We start from the raw sequence: 21,378 nt of genomic DNA on the forward strand, positions 1-21,378 counted from the left end.
AGTTTAGAAAGAGATGGATAGGACACTCAATAAGTTAGGGTAGAAATTTGCGAACTCGCCTAACTATGTATAAAAAGAGTGTTTCACTTAGAAGTGACACACAACGTAGGAAACCTTCGACCAGTGAACATCGCGATCCAGAGATAGAAGAAAATAAACACCAGTTCTTTTCAGAACTTCCAATACGGAATTATTTCTCTTCTTTGCCATCCAGCGCCGTAGCTCTGCGCATCCGCTTCACTGCGTTTGACGATCACCCAACATTTTGGTGCCGTGACCAGGATTAGGGAGAGTCTAGTTCCAACCAAGCGAACTATCTACGTGTCTCACCATGGCTGAGACAAAAGTGTTACAAGCGAAGCAGGCTAAGCTTCAGTCGTCGATTGTAGGAATGCAACGAGTGCAACTATTCGTCGATTCCTACACTGCGGACCAAAGCAACCAAGCCGAGCATCGCCTTCAAAGGTTTGAAGCATTCTTTGAGTCGTATACTCAAAGCTTCGACGACATCCTCGAGCTAGGGGTTTCACCCGAAACCATCGCATCGCTTGAGAACATCCGGACGCAAGTAGAGGAGCTCTACTGCGTAACCAAAGGAAAGCTCATGGACATACTGAGCGAATCTGCGAAGATAACGGTGAAACAGGAGGCAGCTACCACATCATCGCTTGCCGCGGTAAAGCTGCCAACCATTTCTCTGCCGAGCTTCAACGGAGATTATGACACTTGGCTCACGTTCCACGACACGTTCGAGTCCCTGGTGCATAAATCGAAGGAACTATCGGCAATCCAGAAGTTCCACTACCTTCGCGCCGCGCTGGAAGGAGAAGCCGCTAGCCAAATCCAGGTGCTAAGCATCACGTCGGAGAACTACGACATCGCCTGGACGACACTGGTTGAGCGGTACTCCAACAAAGTTCTTCTGAGGAAGAAACAAGTGCGCTCCCTTTTGGGCTTGCCAAAAATTACAAAGGGAAGCGTTCAAGCCCTACGCAACATCGTCGACAAGTTTGTGCTACACCTGCAAGTGCTGCAACAGCTCGGTGAACCGATTGACCCGAACAGCACAATCATCGTAGGCCTGCTAGCAGACAAGCTCGACGATGCTACAGTAACTGCTTGGGAAGAATCGCTCGATCCCAAACAGCAGCCCACCTACGCTCAGATGGTTCAATTTCTTCGAAGGAGAATACAAACCATGGAGAGCATCGAAGTAAACCGTTCGACATCTTCGTCAAACGTCGAACGAAGGAAGCAGACACCACGCTCTCACATGAACGCCGCAGCTTCAGCCGCAGTGCAGCAGCAGCAGCACCAGAACGAAGCAGTGTGTAGTGTGTGTCGACAAAACCATTCCGTAAACCAGTGCACAAACTTTACAACCGCTAACCATCAGCAGCGACTTCAAATAGTGCGCGATAAAAAACTGTGTGCAAACTGTTTACGAGAAAACCATACGGCAGCACAATGCACCAGCAAGTTTGTGTGTCGCCAGTGCTCCGGACGTCATCACACGTTAATACATCCGGGATTATTTCAACCACAGCAGCAGCCATCGAACAGCTCAGCTCCGTCGTCCAGCATGTTGGCAGCATCAACAACACACCCATCGGTGCAAGGTACGAATTTCGATCGTGCGATCCTCACAACTGTGCTATTGGTGGTTGTGGATGCCAACGGCGGCGAGCACCTAGCGCGTGCTCTTCTGGACTCCGGATCGCAACCCAACGCAATGAGTGAAAAGCTGTGCCAGCAACTTCGTTTGCGCCGGAAAGTGGTTGATTTGGAGATAACTGGAGTTGACAACACAACCACCTCCGCAAAGCACATGGTGTCAGCAGAAATCCGATCCAGGATCGGAGAGTTCAACAAAACCGTGGATTTCATCGTTCTCCGTAAGGTGACCCACGACATTCCCGCTACACCATTCGGCACGACAGACTGGAACATACCAGCAGATGCAGACCTCGCTGATCCGCACTTCAACACCGTGGGACGGATCGACATGATCATCGGGGTGGCAAACTTCTACACCTTCCTGAAGGAAGGACGAATTCGTCTGCACGAGAACGGACCGTTGCTCGTAGAAACCGTCTTCGGCTGGGTAGTTACCGGAAGCCCACCGCCACCGGAGCAAAAGATGGCAATGAGATGCCATTTTAACATCATCACTCCAAGCCTCGAAGACCAGATCGAACGATTCTGGAAAGCGGAAGAAATCGAGACCACGCAGACAGCAGATGAAAGGTACTGCGAAGAATACTTCAAGGATACGGTTTCCCGAGATACGACGGGTCGATACATCGTGAAGCTACCGAAGCATCAACAACACGACAAGTTAATCGGTGCTTCAAAGGCAACCGCCTTACGACGATTCGGAGCCCTCGAGCGGAAATTGAGTAAAAACGACGAGCTTCGCCATCAATACCACGACTTCATGGCGGAGTACATTGCGTTACATCACATGACACCTGTGGAAGACGACGCAGCAGATGGTCCCGCAGCGTGTTATCTACCGCATCATCCCGTCTTCAAGGACACCAGCACCACCACCAAAGTAAGAGTCGTGTTTGATGGTTCCGCAGCAACATCAACAGGACACTCTCTGAACGATGCTTTGATGGTGGGACCTGTCGTACAAGATGACTTGCTTAGTCTGGTCATCCGGTTCCGGAAATTCAAGATCGCAGTGGTAGCAGACCTCGAGAAAATGTACCGGCAAGTGTTGGTTCATCCAGTGGATCGCCCTCTGCAACGCATCATCTGGCGATTCGACAGCAGCCAACCAGTGCAAATCTACGAGCTCGACACCATCACGTACGGCTTGGCCCCGTCATCGTTCTTAGCGACAAGAACACTTCTGCAGCTAGTAGAGGACGAAGGAACTTCATACCCGCTGGCAAGCAATGCCATCAAGCATCACCTGTACATGGACGACCTCATCGCCGGCGCCGACAGCATTGAAGGTGCCATCAGTCTGCGAGAAGAACTGGCCACCCTTGTCAGCAAGGGTGGATTCACGTTCCGCAAGTGGTGTTCCAACGCTCTTCCAGTACTGGAAGGAGTCCCACCAGCACTACTTGGAACGAAATCAGCGTTCAACTTCGACATCGAGGAAAACATCAAAACGCTCGGCATTCGATGGGATCCAGAAGCCGATGTTTCGATCGTCATCAAACCATCGCCACACTCCAAACGCAGCATACTCTCTTCAATCGCGCAGCTGTACGACCCACTCGGTTTAATTTCACCGGTCATCGTGCAAGCGAAATTGATCATGCAGTTGCTTTGGCTATTGGGACTGCATTGGGACGACAAGGTACCGGACGACCTACAACGAAAATGGGACATCTTCTGCGAGCAGCTTGCCAAACTTCAGAACTTCACCATCACGAGGTTCGCATTCATAGCCGGTTATCACCAAGCAGAGCTTCATTGTTTCACCGACGCGTCGGAAGCAGCTTACGGAGCTTGTATCTACATCCGGTCGGAAACGTCTGACGGATCAGTGCAAGTGAGCTTGCTGACATCGAAATCCAAAGTTGCTCCGCTGAAACCCGTCACCATCCCTCGTCTAGAACTTTGTGCAGCACTGCTAGGAGCGAGACTCTACACCAAAGTGAAGGATGCACTGGACATGCAGTTTTCAGCGCGTCACTTCTGGTCGGATTCAACCGTCGTTCTCCAATGGCTACAGGCTCCCGCACGTACATGGAAAACGTACGTGGCAAATCGTGTCGCAAAGATACAGGACGCCACCCAAGGTTCACGCTGGCGACATGTCTCCGGAAGCGACAACCCGGCGGACATTGTATCACGCGGCTGTTCAGTGGACGAACTGATTAGCGATCAACGATGGCAAAACGGTCCAGCTTGGCTACGAGCGCCAAAATCTACATGGCCATCGGAAATCATCTGCACAAACAAAATCGCCGAAGAAGAGCTACGGAAGGACGTCATAACTCTGCCAGTCCAGGTGGTGAAACCAAATGAAATCTTCGAGAGATTTTCTTCATACTCAATGCTTCTGCGAGCCGTCGGCTACTGTCTCCGGTTCTGCAACAACACCCGGAACAAAACTCGACGCATAACCAGCAGAACTCTTCTCGTCAGTGAGCTGACGAAAGCAACTACCTGTCTTGTAAAAATCGTCCAGACAGAAGCATTTCCTGATGAAATTCAACGCTTCAAAAGGCATCAACCCGTATCTACACGGTCATCTCTTCGACTACTGAATCCGTTCGTTGACGGTGACGGAGTGATCCGCGTTGGTGGCCGGCTACAGCAATCGGATGCAGCATACGAGGTACGTCATCCAATTGTCATCCCTGGGTTTCATCCGTTTACGCAGATGCTTCTGGTACACCAACACCGTAAACTACTACACGGCGGCATCTCGCATACACTGTCTGCAGTGCGCGATGGATTCTGGCCATTGAATGGACGCAAGGCAGTCAGAAGCGCCATACGAAAATGTCACGAGTGTTGCAGAGCCAATCCTCATCCAATAGAACAACCAGAGGGTCAACTACCGGTCGACAGAGTGACAGCAAACGACGCGTTCATCTGTACCGGAATCGATTATTGTGGGCCTATCTACCTGAAGCCGATTCATCGGAAAGCCGCGGCTCGTAAGGCTTACATCTGCATTTTTGTTTGCCTCAGCACCAAGGCTGTCCATTTGGAGCTGGTCAGCGATCTCAGCACGGCAGCATTCCTGATGGCTCTTGACCGGTTTGTGTACAGGAAAGGCAGGCCGACCCATATCTACTCGGACAATGGTACCAATTTCATTGGTGCTAAAAACGCCCTTCACGCCATCTACGCCATGCTGAATCACACGAAGAGCAAGGAGCAGATCGACAAACATTTGGCAGACGACGCGATTCAATGGCACCTCATCCCTCCACGAGCACCCAACTTCGGCGGTCTATGGGAGGCCGCGGTCAAGGTGGCCAAAACTCACTTGGTTCGTCAACTCGGCGCAGCATCACTCTCCGAAGAGGAAATGGCGACCGTGCTGGCTAAAATCGAAGGATGCATGAACTCCCGTCCTTTGACACCACTCTCCAGTGACCCGAACGATTTGGAAGCACTGACCCCGGCCCACTTCCTCATCAAGCGCCCGCTGCAGCCACTGCCGGAATTCAACGCCAGCTGTGCTTCCCAGAACCAGCTGGCCAAGTATCAACGTCTGCAAAGGTTCACACAAAGCTTTTGGGATCGTTGGTGCAACGAATACCGCAAGGAGCTTAACATTGCCCACCGACGACAACGCAAAGGATACCAGCTTGCTGAAGGGGATCTGATCATCCTGAAGGACGACCAACTACCGCCAACCCGATGGCCTTTAGCTCGAGTTCTTGAACTACATCCAGGACCTGACGGCATTTCCAGAGTGGCGACGGTGCGGACAAGCTCTGGAATATTCAAACGTGCAGTTAACAAACTATGCCGATTAGAATGTTTAAGTTGAAAAAAATCAATTTTTCAAGGTGGCCGGTATGTTGAGTGACTAACAGAAGAAAAGTTAGAAAATGGCCAAACGCCGAGAATACGTCACTCACAACTAGTTTAGAAAGAGAAGGATAGGACACTCAATAAGTTAGGGTAGAAATTTGCGAACTCGCCTAACTATGTATAAAAAGAGTGTTTCACTTAGAAGTGACACACAACGTAGGAAACCTTCGACCAGTGAACATCGCGATCCAGAGATAGAAGAAAATAAACACCAGTTCTTTTCAGAACTTCCAACACGGAATTATTTCTCTTCTTTGCCATCCAGCGCCGTAGCTCTGCGCATCCGCTTCACTGCGTTTGACGATCACCCAACAGGGATTGTTCATTCGTTTTCTTCAACAATATTTATGCAAAGTAGTCAGTGTATACTTACAAATATTTGTATATTTTTTGAAAAAAATTACATGCTCGATATTCGCCCTGCATAGAAAAAACTAGGTGAGGCTATCATTTTTGGACGCAGTGTATAATTTAAGAAATCACAATTTATCACGTCGCATCGATCGAAGCTTTACGGAGTGATGGACTTTCAAGCAAATTGTAGAGGTCTGCTTGGCCTGTTCACGGGTTTAAGCATTTTTTGGCATTTTGCATTGGAAATATGCTGCTTCATAATAATTCGCCCATTTTCCCTGAGCAAGTAACAAATGAATCCGGCCTCGAAGAAAAGAAAGGACAAATCACTTTGTTCGCGTTGTTACTAAACGTTGACTAAAAAGTTTCATCCAACTATAAAATTAACTTCCTACGGTCAAGCCTCAAATATTTGGTAAATTTTAAAAGAATTAATTGTAAAATTTGCCTTCAATTCAGGATAAACACATTAAATCACAAACAGTGTGTGAAATATTTTAACAAAGCCTCAAATATTGGTAAATTTTAAAAGATGCGTTGTAAAATTGCCTTCAATTCAGGATAAACACACTAAATCACAAACAGTGTGTGAAATATTTTATTAAATTTGTTTCTATAAAAAAAAATTGTTACAAAAATGGTTGTCATTACCATCACAAAGCAAGATACTGTTTAAATCAACTATAGATGAATATTAAGCACAACAAATTTGCAGTGCATTTAACTAAATTAATAGATCGAAATGATTCCAGTTTTTATTGTATCAACTTTCTGTCAAACCTTTTCATATATTATCGTTCAATGCAGCAAAGCATGTAACGTATCTATTTTGTATTCACGCTATCCGTAGCACCAATGGGAATTTATATTTTCGGCAACGACCAAATAAAACTGACCAAATTGGCTTGCAAACATGGGCAAGCCCATCTACTGGAATAAATAATGGAATTCTTTCTTTCTCACTCATATGTACAATGCAGTCACATTAAAGTCACGCAAAAATAGCGAGCTATTACGCACTTTTTCATCATCGGGTTACAGTACCACCATTCGATGCTTTTAGTCTCTGAAAAGCTTTTGATCGAAGCGGTAATAGAACTGTACAGTTGCTCTAATGGCGCCTGGAACTAAAAACCAATTAAAAACCCTTAAGAATGAAATAATTCGTGAATTTTGCGCCAGTAGCTCTATCCATGGTGTACGTTACTTGGACAGCGCTGAGAGAACATCTTGTGAAAGGTACACACGCAGTTCATAAAGACGTCGTATTTGTGGTTGGCTTTAGTAATTGTAGGTTTCTTTATTTTTTTCGTATTTATAGGTTCTGGTGGATCATGGTGTTTCTTCTATCGATAGCCGGCTGCGGTACAATGATATTTCAAGCGTACACCAAATGGGACCAGAACCCAATCATAGTTACGTTTGCTGAGCAAACCACACCAATTCGGAAAATCTCGTTTCCAGCCGTCACCATATGCCCAACAACAAAAGTATCAATGCAAAAGCTAAACACCACCGCAGAAATCTCTAATTTGGAACTTAATAGTACTTATAATTCTTATATGTAAGTATCCCCAGCGAGCTATTTCCCACAGGCATATGTTTCGTTCTAATCGCATTCTCTAATATATTCCAAAGTGTAGATCAGTTAAAAGCTGTTTATCAAGTATGCGGATTCAAACCTTACGTGGACTACTTAAATATGTTTAACACCAGCTATAATGTTAATAACGTAGTGAATGTGTTGAAGAATATATCGCTCGATCGTGACTCAGTTTTATCATATTGTTTGTATGGTGAACTTTGGTGTAAACAGTACATGAAAGAGACGGTCACAGATACTGGCCTCTGTTATTCGTTCAACATGTTTCCTGAGGATAAAATATTTCGAAAGGATTTTCTTCACAACGATCACGCGTACATTGAAAATTGGGAAGAAACTAATTCCGCGAATGATCAAATGCCTTTTAATGCACTTGGTCCTGGTGAACCGAACGGTTTGATTCTAAGTCTCGTAACAAATAAATCAGACATCGATGTTGCATGTGCGGTATGTGACTGTTTGTGGGTTCAATCGTGGTGGAACACGATAGTATCTTTCAGTGCTATGAAAAGAAATTCTCTCGTTTTAATTGCACTGATGTCGTCTACCAGTGACGTAAAAATGCCACTTATCTTATCCGGATGCTTAAGTAACGAAATGTTGCAATGAAATAAAATTTGTGACATCAATTAGAGGCCTGAAAGTAATAAATGTTGAATTGACAGTTAATAGCAACTTTGCTATCGTGTAAAAGTTGTTGTTTGTTTCAAATGGAAGTTGCATTCGTGTTCCAGCACTATGAGATTGGCATAAAAACGTCATCAAAAGCATATCTGCAATCCCTTGTTCATAGTGGATTCAAATCAAAGATTATTTCAAATTCAAGGAATTATTGTTTAAATCTCCACACTTATTACTGTCATTCAGATTTTAACGTCAGATAGTGTCTATAGTACCAGATACGTAAAAGAAAAAGTATAATAAGCCCCTTATACCCTTATTAGACGAAAACGACGGAAATATTTCTGTACGTCGATTTTGGAAGATAGTGTCAAATGGCCATTGACAGCATATTGCTGTCAGAAAATCGAACCGATTTTCTTTCGACTACAATTTTTATGTCACAGTAGCGATTTATTTTCTTTTTGCTCTGTTGTTTGCAACAGATTTTGTTCGTTACTCTAGGTTGAACAATACGCTAAGTTCAAACGTGAAAATGATCAATTAACTGCAAAACCCCGTTTTGTGGAACTTTGCTTTATTACACGAGCGGACAGCATTTTTATATCAAAAGCCTATTTTGGCAGTAAAATTCTGGGCAAAGATGACAGTGAAAGCCCTGGTCTAATAAGGGTATTATAAGGGTATTTATGGTTGAAAACGGTCTTTACGTCAAAAGGAGTGTCAAAAGTGTACATTAGTTTTAGATCAGCACAGACATTATATTGAAATGAAATGAAAATAAACTATGATTTTTGATGGCGGTTTTAGAAATGCCAAAAGAAAATAATGAGGTCTCCCAGTCATAGAACAATCGAGAGTAACATCGGGTTTAATGTCCTATGCATTTTGCTTTCAGATGGACATGCAAGGCTTTTTAATAACATTACATGAATCCAGCGAGTTCCCCACAATGTTCAAGCGTAGCTTCTTTGTACCTTTGGACCACCGAGTACGGATTGCCGTGAAGCCACAGATTACTACAACATCGCCGTCCGCCGCTGGATATCATTGGAGCAAACGACAATGCTTCTTCGACCACGAACGCCATCTACAGTTTTTTAAGATATACAACCAGGAAAATTGTGAAACTGAATGTCTCACCAACGTAACTTTGGCCGTGTGTGGTTGTGTTCGATATTCCATGCCACATGGTCCCGGGATGGATGTGTGTTCTCTCGACAAGTTAAGTTGCATGGCTCATGCAGGAAACGTTCTGATAAACTCTACTGCATTCAACATTTCTCTATTCTCTGAAATCTTCCAATACGACGAGGAACATGTAGTAGATACAACGTCAAGATGCAACTGCCTTCCATCCTGCACATCGATTCAATATGAGGTACAAGTCACGCAAAGCACTTATGACTTAGAAAAATTTGGTAAAGCCAACAATTTCACTCCACGAGATAGGTAATTTATGTTATCATCAAACTATACCACCATCTTATTTTCAACTCTTTCAGGTTCGTCGCAATAATCAGCATTTTCTTTATAGAATCGCAGTACGTTACATCGCGTCGATCAGAACTATACGGAATGGTCGACTTTCTAGCCAACTGCGGAGGTCTACTTGGCCTGTTTATGGGCTTTAGCATTCTAAGTTTGGTGGAAATATGTTACTACATTACGATTCGTCCATTTTTGTATCGAAAACATGCGAAAGGATGGTCTGGACTTGAAGCAAAGAAAGAAGACAACACTTTACTGGCTGTTATAACTAAAATCGATTAAAAAGTTTCATCATACACAGTTTGTAAACATCAGTTAGACAGTTGAGATAATCCTACTTAACACTAAAATACATTGCTTTGAAAACTTGCCTGAATGCTTTTTAGGGGTCATTTTGACCCATATTTTTAAAACGGTATAACTTCACTATTTTTGAAGATTTTTTAAATCCGTAAATTGTTACTTTTTAGTATATTTGTTGACTACCTTTTGGCGTTTTTAATTTTTTGATGTACCACCATTACCATTTCGCTAGCTCGGTGTAAAGCAAAAAAGATCGATGTGAATCGAATTTTAATCCTTGTCATCATTTATTTTTTCTTTATGTACCATGTAAATTTAAAAAAAAAATATGTGCGCTACAATGTATATATATATTAGGCCCGCTTTGAAAAATAATTTCATATTTTTAAGAATACAAATAACGTCACAAATTGACCTTCAAAATGTGGATTTTAACATTTTCCATAGGTTGTTTCCGTCTTGCGCTTTGTTCCGTTATTCCGTTATTCCGTATGCGAGCGTTTCGAAGCGTTATGCGCGATACGTTACTATGGGAATTGGCGTTTTTTGATCTTTGAGGTCAATTTATGACGTCATTTGGAATGGCAAAAATATGATTTTATTTTTAAAAAAATGTCCCTCAACATACTATCTTTCTAGCGCACACTTTTTTTTGTAGATCTGCATGATCGATTTTGAATAAATAAAAGCTAAAAAAACTCAATTACGACCATTTTTGCTTTACACCGAACTAGCGGAATGATGAAGAAATGCATCAAAAACTGAAAAACTTCAAATCTTCAAAAATAGTGCATTGGGCTTCAAATTTTATTTGTTGTTGATGGTTTTTTTACAAGCAAATGTTGTCTTTACAAATACAATGGATCTTGTTTTATTTTGCATAGTAAAGTTGGATAAAAAACTAAGTGAGAGATGGAAGATGCAGGGTTTCTAATCATATAATGTAACGCTTGAATTAGTTAGTGGAATAATTCAAATGGGTATTGGAAAACTACATGCCAGCTCTTCCCGAAGGTATGCAATTATTCGCTGGAGCATTTCAATGAGAGATGTGAAGTTTTATGTAGGATTCCGTTGAAGAATTAACAATTAACGATAAGTGAAATAAGCAAAAGATTGTGCCATATGTTAGAAGTAGTTTGGTTTATGATAGAGTACGTTAGTTAGTTGGATAGAAAGTGTCATATGTGTACACCATAATCGTCAATCATAGATGATGATGATAATTTAGAATTTAACTTACAGAAATTTTTACTTTTGATTGTTTTCTTTTGTAAGAGGCTGCACAGAAATGAGACACGCGAGCGTCAAATGGAGTTGTCTGTCACTCACCTTGTAAGGATTTGTTTTGAGTTGATCTCTACAGGCGGGCAACCTTACGAGGACTGAGTAGTGTGATTCTGAAATCATCCGTTCGTAGTACGTTATTTTGATTTTATAATAAATTTTAGATAGTTTTTTGTTTAATACTATACATGTTCAAGATAATCCGTCTCATCTCAATCCTGTGCAGTGGTATGAGGTGGGCCATCATCATCATCATCATAATTGTCCAAATCAGCTTTTAGATTAACAGATCAAGTTTTCATACTTCAATCTATTCTAGTAATGATTATTGATATAAACATAGTATTTTTACAGTATTTACATTGAATACCACATCGTTTAACCCATTAATCGTACCACTAAAATATAAAATTATATTGATGAGCCTTTCAAATAAAAAATAATCTCGTCGATGCAGTTCAGTTGTTTCATCTCTAAGATTGATAATGATAAATGAAATACTTTTGAAAATGGGTGAAAGAGAGAGCTTTTCGTTTAAACCTGAGGCCAAATGATTGATATATAACCGCCGAACACAAACTTGCTCTTTTTTCTGCTTGTATTTTACATAATTTATCTTAAATGAAATGAAAACTTGCTCCATCCTGCCGAACCAAAAAGCAATGAACTACACGACACCGAAGCCTAGATAATTTCCGTATGATATTAAATTCGATAATCAAAACCCGGAGCTTGTGCCAGGCCATTGTATTCTGGCGGAATTTGATCGAGTCCTGAAACGAGTCCATCAAAGCTATGGTATAATCCAAAGCAGATTGCGAGTCGTTCCGGTGCTGGTCGGACCTGCAAATCGCTGGACCATGCCTACCGAGCCCAACCGTGCTCTAACCAAGGGACATAATCAAATTGTACGCTCGTGTCAATTTGCATAGACAATTTTATCGTCGGGGAGGGAGTTGAAATTTTAATCAGTTTAACAACCATCGGAAAACAAATCACTCAGCAATTACCGGCCCGTCGATTGAGTCGGAAATGGGATTATGACAAACCGCGGACCGAGGCGCCATGTTTCGGCTGGGAATCGTCCACCATAGACGTTAATAGCGGCTAGCGCAAGGATAGGTTGGAGAGGCTGTGTGATGTGGTTGGAAGGAAAGTTCCACCTGATCCCGAAGTTGTCGCCGGTTTGCTCGCCAAAGCATCGCATTCGGGCCAGTTGGATTTCGATAAATCAATCGATTTCCCTGGTGAGTGGATTGCCCCCCCCAGGCGGTGTCTTTGACCCTTTTGCTGCACTGCAGGCGATGTTCCACGAGTGAACTGCCTTTAACAGCGAGCCTGAGTGCGCTTTGCCAAGGGAATCGAAAGATATTTCTCGAGCCAACACTTTTTTCCTAGATCGGCCACAAAGGGAGGAATCGGTCTGACTTATCGAAAAGCGGTGCTTTGGATTGGAGACCGACGGAATCAATTTCCAGCCAAACTGATGTCGCGCATGAAAACCGATGCCGTCCGATCGTCGATGGAAGCACATCCATGGTGCACTTACTGCAAAAAGATGTGGTGTGGAAACTTTCGGTCGCTGGATTGAAAGCATTTTAAGTGAAGCATACAGCAAAATCTACTCCCAAACTATTTCCAACGTCGCGGTTGAAGTGGGAGCCGATGCACCAGTCGCACCCGGACAGCAGCACAGGAAGAGATGGAACCAGGCGGATTTCTGTTTCAGGTCATGTAGACACCGTTTGCATCCGTACGGCGTTTTCGCGTAGCTTAGGCGCTCCTAACCGAAGGCGAGTGCAGCAAGTGGCGCTTTAACTGATGTCGCAATAAATCTTGCCTCGGTCGGAAACTGTGTTCCATTGTCACAATAAATTAAACTAAATGGTCTTAAATACCTTCTCCGAAAAGGGGATTTTCTCGTTTTCTGCTCTTCGCACAGGTGAGTTAAAGAAGGGAATCAGAAGGAGTCAAGTAAAACGTTCCATGAATTCAAAGATCCCTTCTTTTAAAGTTGAAAAAGTAGTCAATTAAAATGGATGTTAGCTAGAAGATGCGCCCGTAAACGAGTTTTGTAAGTAACACTTCCAACACCAACGAGGAACGATTAGGCAAGTAGTGCCATACTAGCTTTACATTTAGGTTTATAAAAAAACATTGAACACAACAAAAGCTTTATTGAAGTAACTGTTGAAATCGCAATGAAAACGTAACGATCACAATAAAAATAAAAGCTGGGGTATTCAACCCTCAAGCTTATTTATAAAACTGCACCTTGGTATTAGACCCTTGTATGCCAATGACCTGCGTAGTAGATGATAGGCGATTCTGAACTTGTTCAGAAACAAATATATTATTGCTCTAATATAGTATCTAGAAAGCTATGGTAAGTGTACAAATTTATTCTAAATCTATTTGTTATGTGCTGGAAAACAAGTCTTAGTATTTGTTTTACAAACACATTTTATCAAAATGATTCTACTTAAAACAATTCTTGGTAGACAAAGAGCCGTATCTCTAAAGTCGTATCTATAAATGACTCACGCAAACATAGGAAATTATCCTTTAAGATGATTCGCACACCTTCTTCAAATTTTGCATAATTGGTTTTAATAGCGCTTAAAACAAGATGTAGATAAAAGATTTTTTATGTAAAAAAAACTCATGCTTGTCAGAGGAAAATGGAAAGGTTTACATTTACATAATGTATAAGAGCTAATAAAAATTAGGTGCAATATGGCAGTAAGAAAGAAAACTATTATTCGTTCGTTTTCATTAATTTTCATCCTCGTTGCGTTGGCCGCGAAATTGTGTGCAAACTCAATAAAACAACAAAAAATGAATTTGGCTAAAATTTTTACGAAAACGAGAGGAATTCTCATAATTTTTCATTCATATACTTTCGATATACACTATAAACTTAACTACCTATGTGGTTCTCCTTGAAAATGTTGCCTGTTGAAGCTGCAGTTTGTTACAAAAAACGAAAGTGAATGTGAAGCGTTTGCAGTTTGTGCAGAATTAAAACAAATCAATCAATTTTCTTGCGGTTTGCATTTTATTTGACTGCTTTCCGTTTTTTCATAGAAGCAACTCTCCTATTATTCCTCTTCAGTCAAATTGCATACCAGTAACAATACTAATAAATTCGCGAACACTATTTGAGTCCACTCTTGTAAATATTGAAGGCAATCTTCCGGTGCAGTACAAATCACCAAGCGAAACGATTCCAGTCAACTGTCCATTGCACACGAGCGGTCCGCCACTGTCGCCTCTACATGAAGTCATGTTTTGAAGCTTGGCACAGATCATTCTGGAAATAAAATAGCTCGTTAGTTTCATTTGCTCACCAAACTTTGGATATGATTCGCTTACTGTGGTGTTATAGTTACTCTACGACCCCACATTTGTTGACAACTGTATTGCGAAACCAAAGGTGTCCATCCGAGTTGTAAGGTTTGTGAAGGAGATACTACTTTTCCATTAGTGTATCCCCAGCCAGCCACAAAGCACCAGGTAGGATTATTGGATGAGTAGCGTAGCTCCGTTGTTTGCAGGGGTATAGCGGCAATATTACGGTGATCGGCGAACGTACCAACGATGGTTACTATAGCCGCATCATTGTTGGCATTTTCGTATTTAAACTGCGGGTGAATAGAGTAACTGCTGACGGAAAATGTGGTACCGTTGCTAGCATCTGAACTGCCACCGAACAACTCCAACTGAAATAGATTAAACCAATGTGTTTTGATTTTGTGTGGAACAATCTTCAAACGGCTGCCAAACTTACGTCTGCAGCATCTGGCTCGAAAAATAAACAGTGAGCGGCAGTTAGAGCATGCTTTGAAGTAATAACGCTAGCTCCACAGAAGAAACGGCCTGCATACCGCAATCTCACAAGAAATGGATAGTCCTCAATCGACACTGTAGTGCCGTTGACAACTCTTCCAGATGCAAATCCTCTTTTACTATCCGATTCCGACTGGCTCTGGGCGAGTGCACAGCCGAAAAGATATACCAAACAAACGGTACCAATTGCTTGCTTCATCGTGATGCAAAAATGTACTACTTCAATGAGAGAGTTTGTGTGGGTTCTTAAATCTCTTCACGTTCAATCGCTTCGAGTATCGTTTTGTTTGCTCAGGTGGCCCACGACCGTACCGGGCGTTCTAGAATGGAAAGGAAGGTCGTTTATATTTACCGATACGTTCGAAAGGACAGCAGTGTCGACTAATGAAGAGAAGACGAGTTCAACAACACGGCAAAAATAGAATGGAGGTTAGCAGTTCAAATCTGTAGAATACTTTCTAGTGTCGTTGACGTCGCGGTTTCTTTTTGAAATGTTTGCAGCTAACTGATTCTATAAAATTTTGCTTTGATCTAACTCATCTCATTTCAAGTGTTTCTAGCATTTGAGGGTATTATGATCCAGTTCCGCGTTATTGCTCGAAAGTTTCTGCATATTTCCTCGAATAGCAACCTGGGTATTTATACAAGTACAAGCTGACCCGACGAACTTCGTCCCGTCAAATAATTATGCAGTTTCTAATATTCTAAAATTTGAAACTTACTACCTGTGAGATATGTTAATTTTTGTTTTAAAAAACTGTATAGAGAAGAAATTTGAATTCATTATATTGGAAATCATTTTATTGTGATTTTTTTATTGCTTTTATTGTAACGCACCTTGAAAGACTGCATTTTTAGTCTTTTGTTCGGGTGCGTAAATGTACAATGATGCCAGTTTTCCAACGCGTGAACATGCAACATATAGCTGGCCATGAGAAAACCAAAGCATTTCTAGATTTAAGCCACACACTTCCAGCGACTGCCCTTGTGACTTGTTGATTGTCATCGCAAATGCAAGATTAACTGGAAATTGAATTCGCTTGAACTGAAATAGCATATCGTTCGATTTCAAGGGAATTCTAGGAACTAAACATTCGGTCCCCTTATAAGCCCCTTTTAAAATTCTTGCCTCTATGATATTGTTCATAAGCTGCGTCACAATCAATCGTGTTCCTTTACAAAGTTTCGGCGTATGAAGGTTTCGAAGCATAATAATTACAAATGATGCTGCGGCATACCAGGCAAATCCTAAGAATTCAGAAATTCCACTGGATAATTCACGGCTTCGTCTTCATTTTCAACACGATCAATTGATTTGTATGATCGCAAATCTCCCTGAATTTGGTTTAGAATTGTCCAGTTGAGGTCATTGACATCTATATTTTTCCACAGCTAATATTGCACGTGAACTCATCCAATCGTTAGCATAATTTTGGGTGATATTTGGATACACATTAGTTATGAGCTAAAGAGGATAGCTGAAGTGAATTGGCAAATGGTAGTCGGAATTGATATTAATCCACTGGATATATTAACCGGAATCTGTCCGTTTCCAATTCTTAGAAGCTCTTTGGAGAAAACTCTTGCGCTTCTATCCTGTTGTAAGTGCACTCGCATATTCATAGTCAATCATATAGTTTTTACGTATTGCCACAAATACGATGATTTGAGACATGCATTTACTTCATCTGCCGGTGTTGATTTTGGAATAACGGGAAGTGTTTGTCTAAAATCGCCTGCTAACAGTACCGTTGCGCCACCAAAACGACCGTTATTGTTCCGAAGATCTTGGAATGTTCTGTCAAGTGCTTTGAGGGGCCGTTTGTGAGCCATTGTGCACTCATCCCACACAATTAGTTTACAATTTTTCAATACTTGGGCCATAGCTGATTGCTATGAAATGTTGCAAACAGGAATTTCACTGAGTTGCTTGTTTAACGGTAATTTTAGTGCGGAGTGTGCCGTTCTTCCACCTTCCAGTAGCGTTTCAGCAATTCCCATGGATGCGAGAGCCAACGCAATACGATTTTGAGATCGTGTTGCCGCCAGAATCAAGGATATTAAGAACGTTTTCCCAGTTCCGCCGGGCGCATCCAGGAAGTATAGTCCACCGTTTCCATCATCGATAACCTTCACCAATGGATCATACGCACTCTTTTGCTGCTTGTTTCAAAGTGGGACATTTCTTAGAACTTGTTGTTCCAACGCCTTTATGTCGTATGCGCACTCACGATTCAATACGTCTTGGATTTGGCGATTTGCCGCTGGCATATGAATTTCTGTCAATAATTTGCCACTTATACGCAAACACTAATCTTCAATCAACGCCAATTCTTCATTGTAGATCTTATCGTTCATTTGTAACTCGAAATCTCCTGTTGTTACTCGAATGCGATGTAAAATGACTTCGGCGATGTCATTTTTGTACGTTTTCCATAGTTGGCGCGGATTTGAAGGCTGACATGTCGAAATGATCTTAGCGAAAAGTGTACGAACTTCAGTGGCATGTGAATCAGCTGCAGCTGCATGGCATCGTCCATTGTTTGATTCCACTGATTATCATGTTCCAATAATTCTAACTGCTGGCATGCTTCTCGAAAAGTTGAACATACGATACGATTCACGGTACGCAATGACTCAAACGATGTTGAACCAACAACAACCGAAGATAGAAGCAATCATCGTTTTTTGGGTGGATTGTGTATATTCTTCCTAATGCATTAGTTGAAAACACAACTGGATTACCGTCTACTGGTTAGCCTCGCTTTCTACGTAACCATTTCTTTGACGATGCATTCCATGAGTAATATCGAGGCATTTCCGAATAAACCAATGTTCTTGCAAAAGGATCGCTGGCGCAGGTAAAACAAAACTCGTCAAAGTTGTTGCTGGTTGTGTTTCGGCTCGTTGTACTGCATTTTCTAGGTTGAAATACACTCTTTGACCATTCTCCAAATGAACTGCGAGATGCACAACAATAGGTAATCGCTCATGAATTGCAAAAGAAAATATTCTCCATAGCGCTTCATTGACAGTTAACGTATCGTCCCATTTGATACTTGCTGATCTCATCTCGCTCAAGATGTAGGTAATGTATGTAAGATAAGATTCGTATTTCAAAATTATTAATTTGAATACTACTTTATGAACAAAAGCCTTTTTTCGAGTTTTCTGATGTTTTTGCTTGTTCTTTAAAATTTTCAAACTTTTCATTTTTCTAAAACCTTAAAATGACCAAAAGGAAGAAATCGGCAAAAGATTTCATTGGAATAAGTTCAGCCATTTTGTATTTTCGTTAAAAATGGAAGGTTTTTTTTACTTTTTATATGGAAAAAAGCCGTTTTTACCGAATTTTCCCATTTTCCGGCTTTTCCTTAGGAATTTTCAAATTCTCTTTTTTCCTAAACCTTCTTTGGGCAAAAAGGTACAAATCATACGAAGACGTCATCAAGATTGGTTCAGCCGATTTTGAGTTTTAGCATCACGAACATACAAACATCCATTTTTTATTTATACAAGTATTTCTTCTTGGCGTAACGACCTCTTGGTTATGCCTGCCCGTTTAAGGGCTTACGAGACTTGTTTCCCTGTTGTACGTGGATAGTCAGTCCTCTCGTACAGGGGAGGGTTCGGTCTCGGTTGGGATTCGAACCCACGCCGTCGAGGTGGTGAGCCCCGGCGCTCATGGGCCGATTTTCTAACCGGCGTTACCGCTCGGCTGTCGCGGACCCGGACAAGTAATCCAAGGTATATAAATATATAGTTTTTAACAATTTTCGAGCACTTTGATTTTTAATCAATTTTCAAAACGATCGAGTTATTGGTGTGTTTTATGCTATGGCTAAATGGCTAAATAAATCAAACTGGCTTGTCAAATCACAACGTTGACCCGCTAGGTAGCTCGAAATATCGTCCTAAAAACGTCCTATGCACTAACAAACGTCTTACTTTTTTGTATGGGCATGAAACAAATGTAGAACGTTTTTCGAGCAATCGTCCTACTTCATCCTACTCACCATACAAAACTGCTCGATGTTTGTGTTACGTAGGACGTTTCTTAGGACGATTTGCTCGAAATCGCCTAGCGGGAATATGAAAAGTGCATCCCGAATTATCATGTTCTTGGTAAATACCAAGATCTATAGAACCCACATATGCCTCGGAAACGTACGGTCTATGGAGATCCATCGACCAGGAGGTGCTTGAAACTGCTCGACGATAACGACGCGCGTCGTTTCGTATCCGCGCATCGTCTCGACACGTAGGTGGCGTCGTTTTGGATCGTCGAGACGGCCAGCCATTTTTTCGCTTTTTTCAAAGTGTTGTTTACCTTTTGTATGGGCCAGCGTCGAGAAGTTTGTCGTTTCCGCGCTCCCAATCGTAATACCCTCAATTGTTTCAGTTAATACTAGCATTAGGGCTTATTACGATACTCTAATAACTCTCTCATCACACGGAAACCGCCGACTCGAACGTTAAGCTGGATTTAAACGTTACATATTAATCTGTGCAGATCTTTGACGTCTACAGATTTCCTTTGTTCTCTCGTACCCATCGTCTGTCAAACATCCCTCGAGATATCCCGAATATCTCGGGGATGTTGGAAATAGCTAAGGAAAGGCTGTAGACGTCAAACATCTGTGCAGATTAATATGTTACGTCTACGGCTTGCTTTAGAGAAAATTGCATTAATGTCACTTGTTCGAGTCGATGAAAGTTTCATCGATTTTTTTCCAAGCGCAACTGTCAAACTGGTGTGAATTGACTGTTACATTTTGTAACAGTAATTTAAAGCGAAAAGATATCTTCGTATGATGAAAACTCTATATTTTACTTCAAATGTATCCTATGTATCAGAATTTACTATTGGAACTCCCGTGAGGTCTATTTGATTGAACTTTTTGGCACTTTCCGTAGCACTAGACCACTACGGATAAAAATTTGTCGAATTCGAGATCCCGTTCGAGAACCGTAATACAATTTTTCCCAAATTGTTCGACAGATTACTTTGATCGACAAAAAATTTCTCGAACGGGAGCCGAACGGAAACTCGAAGATGAGGCATAATGCAAATGCGACGTTCGAGTCGGAAATTCTCGAACGTTCGAGTCTCGTAATAGGCCCTATTATCATGAGACATATCTGACGCTTTCCGCAATGATGGTGATAGTTTTATTATGCTTATTAGTGTTTATGTACCCATTTACTTGTTCTGCATAGAGGATTGTCTTCTAATGTTTATTAACATATTTTCAGTAACATTACAAAATCCATGCATCAACTGCGATTGGAAGGTATCAGACCAGCCAAAACAACTGTTCCGGGAGTTCTAGTGTTCATAATAATATTACAGTTCATCTTAGCTAAGCATTCGTACTACACGCCATGTTTTGTTAATTTCAATTGATAGATTTTTAAGGCAGTGGAAACTTTTCAGAATTAGTATCAAATTCGACTCACATTTCTGCATAGTTATTAGAGCTGATTTTCATTGATAACGCCACACTTATGTATGATTTCAACTTCTACAGCAGGAGCAAAAGCGAACGGATATAATGAAGTGATAAATTATTTTGTGACAAACTACCGTGACCTATCATTTTCGTGGGAAGTTCGCAGTGTGGATTATATTGATAGAGTCTCCAGAGAAATGCTGTAATTACTCACACAGAATGTGACAAATGTTTCTGTGAGTATTTTTGTACTATTACTTAGCTACTTCCTCAACCACTCTCTGAATGTAACTCAATTTTAACTTCCCTGATCATTCTTTGTATGCACATTTCTACTATCATGTGGATGATGATTTAAACGCCTACTTCCTTTTTACATTCACCTCACATTTTTTTATTGTTAATCTCTCTTAGCACTTTGTTGGCAGGCATTTTTTGCAAAAAAATATAGAATGTTTCTTGATCAATTTCAAATTTCCAAATTTGAAGAATAATTAATTCTAATTAAACAAACAGAAGTGCAGCAAAAAGGTAGCTCTAGTAATAATGCACCTTTACTTTTCTAAAATCTTTACTAAAGAATTAAGTTTATTTGAATATAACAAATATCTTCAACACTATTGTCCTTTTTGGTAAAGATTTTAGAAAAGTAAAGGTGCATTATTACTAGAGCTACCTTTATGCTGCACTTCTGTTATTTTATTTAGAATGCTCTTGTAGTTCATCACATTTGTTTTCCATGGACACTATTTATTCGCTAGTCTAGAAAAATCTGTGTAACAGCTTTGCTCGTGTCAACCGCCATATTACGCCGTGATGTTGGTTTGAAGTGATGTTCGTTCAGTTTTCTTGCAATTCGCAGTTCGTGAAACCATTCACAAAAGACATTTTGCTATT

The 21,378-nt window shown here is 41.4% G+C and overlaps 3 protein-coding genes across 3 annotated transcripts in view; 1 reads left to right on the top strand and 2 right to left on the bottom strand.

The window, feature by feature from the left end:
- Window positions 1–19,172, bottom strand: part of LOC131261487 (protein N-terminal asparagine amidohydrolase) — a 92,770-nt gene extending 73,598 nt beyond the window's left edge. The window contains exon 1 of the mRNA XM_058263533.1: window positions 19,162–19,172. The gene's annotated coding sequence lies outside the window, so the exon portion shown is untranslated. The remainder of the gene's footprint in view (window positions 1–19,161) is intronic.
- On the top strand, window positions 332–11,465 carry LOC131264714 (uncharacterized). Its single transcript, XM_058266987.1, has 2 exons — window positions 332–5,407; window positions 11,406–11,465. Exons 1-2 carry the CDS (start codon window positions 332–334, stop codon window positions 11,463–11,465), a joined length of 5,136 nt encoding a protein of 1,711 aa, XP_058122970.1.
- LOC131264725 (trypsin 3A1-like) lies at window positions 14,100–15,227 on the bottom strand. Its single transcript, XM_058266998.1, has 4 exons — window positions 14,970–15,227; window positions 14,555–14,901; window positions 14,308–14,492; window positions 14,100–14,143 (listed from the first exon to the last, which is right to left on the bottom strand). The coding sequence occupies exons 1-4, from the start codon at window positions 15,225–15,227 to the stop codon at window positions 14,100–14,102; spliced, it is 834 nt and encodes a 277-aa protein (XP_058122981.1).
- Window positions 19,173–21,378: the final 2,206 nt, after the last annotated feature.

Source organism: Anopheles coustani, chromosome 3 (genome assembly GCF_943734705.1).
Source record: "Anopheles coustani chromosome 3, idAnoCousDA_361_x.2, whole genome shotgun sequence".
NCBI lineage: Eukaryota > Metazoa > Arthropoda > Insecta > Diptera > Culicidae > Anopheles > Anopheles coustani.

What these genes read in the sequence shown, in the direction of transcription:
- LOC131264714 (XM_058266987.1), top strand. Translation starts at nt 332, where the DNA reads ATGGCTGAGACAAAAGTGTTACAAGCGAAGCAGGCTAAGCTTCAGTCG. An exon ending in GCATTTCCAGAGTGGCGACG is followed by an intron (nt 5,408 to 11,405) that starts GTGCGGACAAGC and finishes AATCCTGTGCAG; the next exon opens with TGGTATGAGGTGGGCCATCA.
- LOC131264725 (XM_058266998.1), bottom strand. Translation starts at nt 15,227, where the DNA reads ATGAAGCAAGCAATTGGTACCGTTTGTTTGGTATATCTTTTCGGCTGT. An exon ending in AGAGTAACTATAACACCACA is followed by an intron (nt 14,493 to 14,554) that starts GTAAGCGAATCA and finishes TTTTATTTCCAG; the next exon opens with AATGATCTGTGCCAAGCTTC. An exon ending in ATTTATTAGTATTGTTACTG is followed by an intron (nt 14,144 to 14,307) that starts GTATGCAATTTG and finishes AACAAACTGCAG; the next exon opens with CTTCAACAGGCAACATTTTC.